Raw genomic sequence first — 2,264 nt, 5'->3', positions numbered from 1 at the left:
GCACAACAGATTGAAAAAGAGTATAGAGAGTAATAACGGAAACTTGATTGCAGGATCAAAGACCTCGTGTCTAATGCATGCACGACTGAAACAATAGACTGGCACGGCAAGATGAGCCTTGAGCGGGGCCATCTGCCTCTGCCGTGTCATTTCCCTCATCATAAAAGATACCCTCAAAGAAACACGTGTCCTTCGTGAAAGCTTGGGAATCCCAGGGTCACAGAGCGGACAAGGTCCGTTCGCTGGCTACTTGAGGGCAAGAAACAAAATGGATGCCGTATCTAAAATGGAACCTGAGGGTTCGGATGGACATACCTAGAAATGAGACGATCCGTACATAGCAGCGTAGCGAAAACGCGTACACCCACTAAACTCGTCATTTGCGGTTCGTAGATACCAAACTCGTTCATATTCGAACACACCCAAAAAGTGTCATTCCGATTCACACGGAACCTCAGACGCTCCTTTTGCCCTCATGTAGGCAAGCACTAGTCGAGATCAGAGTCGATTTCGATATTCATCAGATCGTTCAGCTGTTGCTGGAACATCATTCTATCCATCAATGTCTCCTTGGTAACAAATGGTCGTCTTATACACGTTGTAGCACAGAGACTACATAAGGCAGGACCACACTGCACGCAAAGACAACATGTGAACAGAAACGTTACAACAACCCCTACGATCATCAGAATCTTCCAACCCCAAGTTGTTATCAGACCCCAAAACCATCCTAGAAGTGTCCAATTACCTTCATCCACGTGTATGGACTCGGAAATCTTATGCAACTTCGAGATGGCTTGGTAAACAGTTGGAGCGTTGTCAAGAATGAAAATGCAACAGCTCGAATGGATAACTTTGCACACACCACCTCTATCTGCAAGAACAACGTCTAGAACCATACGGTTCTGCAACGTCATGAGTCTATCCGCCTGAAGTTCCGCTGTTAAATTACCAAGAGCACTCGCAGTTATGTTAGCAGTCGACTCTACCACACGGGTCAACTGTCTTAGGTTCCTACTATTAACCATAGGTCCCCAATACGGCAAGAAACCCTTAAAGAAGTCTCCTGCTTCTTGACCGGCAGTGTCCTCTTTGCTAATAACGCCTCTCACAATTCTAGTCTTGTGATAGTCCGAGGCAACTGTAAAAGTCGGTGGCAAAAGATTCGCGATATAACAGGTACCCGAAAAGTCACGGGGCAACCATGTATATGCACGTTCATAACATACAAAATAGGTACCCTTGGCAGTCAGAAAAACAGGGGAAGAGAGCATCGGTAGAACATACGTATCAGTACAAGCACTGTTCCCAAGTTGTGCTCTCGGATTTCGACCCAAACCTTTCAAGCAGAAATTACCGAGGTGGGGTACGATCCATATTGGAGACGAGCTCTTGAGCTGTCTATCACCCACTGACGTACTATACTCAGCCTCACTCAGATCCTTATAGGCTTGCACCTCTTCATCTGGAATAAGCGATGCATCAAAAACATCTCTATTTAAATCCGCAATCGCCATCGTCAAAGGTTTATGGTACGGGCCAGGACCAAAGCTTGCAGAGCGTGGCTCTCGACTGGGGTAGGAATCTAGTGCACTACGGAACATAGTTTGGAATGCTCGAGCTGACCCTTGGGAGCTATAAGGAAGAACCATATACGGAATACCCCTATCCATGGTATGTGGCATTAACCCACACACCCAACAGTTGGTAGTATTCATCACCAACTGATGCTGATGTAGGAGCTGAGCGAAGGAGTTATTCATAAATTCCGCAAGTCTAACCTGTTCATGTTGGGGCAGAGGATGAAAGGAATGTGGAGAAACAGTAGTAATAGAGCTTAGTTTAGGAGAAAGAGTAGGTGAAATGGAAGGCAATAACGACTGTATTCCAAAATACACTCCACCCACCAATAGCATAGACACAGTCAGGAACAGTAGGAATACCTGAAACAGAAAACATTTTGTTCGTACGATCTTATGCAATTTTGATCTTTGCGCCGACATCCTTTCTACTTCCAACAGCTTAGAGAATGCCATCCTCTAAAAACCGTATAAAGGAAAGTGGTCCCAGCATACAGTTCATTCAAAAACAAAACATTGGCATTATTGGAACATAATTTAGACGGATAACTCAAAAAAAGTTCGAATGTTATTTAATCACATCGAACACGTAACATTCTTTCAAAATTGAATCAGAAGAATTTTTAAGCAACAATTTGAAAAAGTAAAACACGTGCCCAAGGGAAGGGAGGGGGGTGAGTGAAA

The 2,264-nt window shown here is 44.4% G+C and overlaps 1 protein-coding gene across 1 annotated transcript; it reads right to left on the bottom strand.

Annotated features, from left to right (window-relative positions):
• Nucleotides 1-488: 488 nt before the first annotated feature.
• Nucleotides 489-2,036, bottom strand: LOC146805133 (endogenous retrovirus group PABLB member 1 Env polyprotein-like). The gene has a single exon (XM_085620471.1). The coding sequence runs from the start codon at nucleotides 2,034-2,036 to the stop codon at nucleotides 489-491; it is 1,548 nt and encodes a 515-aa protein (XP_085476597.1).
• Nucleotides 2,037-2,264: the final 228 nt, after the last annotated feature.

Source organism: Triturus cristatus, chromosome 8 (genome assembly GCF_964204655.1).
Source record: "Triturus cristatus chromosome 8, aTriCri1.1, whole genome shotgun sequence".
Classification (NCBI taxonomy): Eukaryota; Metazoa; Chordata; class Amphibia; order Caudata; family Salamandridae; genus Triturus; species Triturus cristatus.
This window is presented reverse-complemented; position numbering and strand designations above follow the sequence as displayed.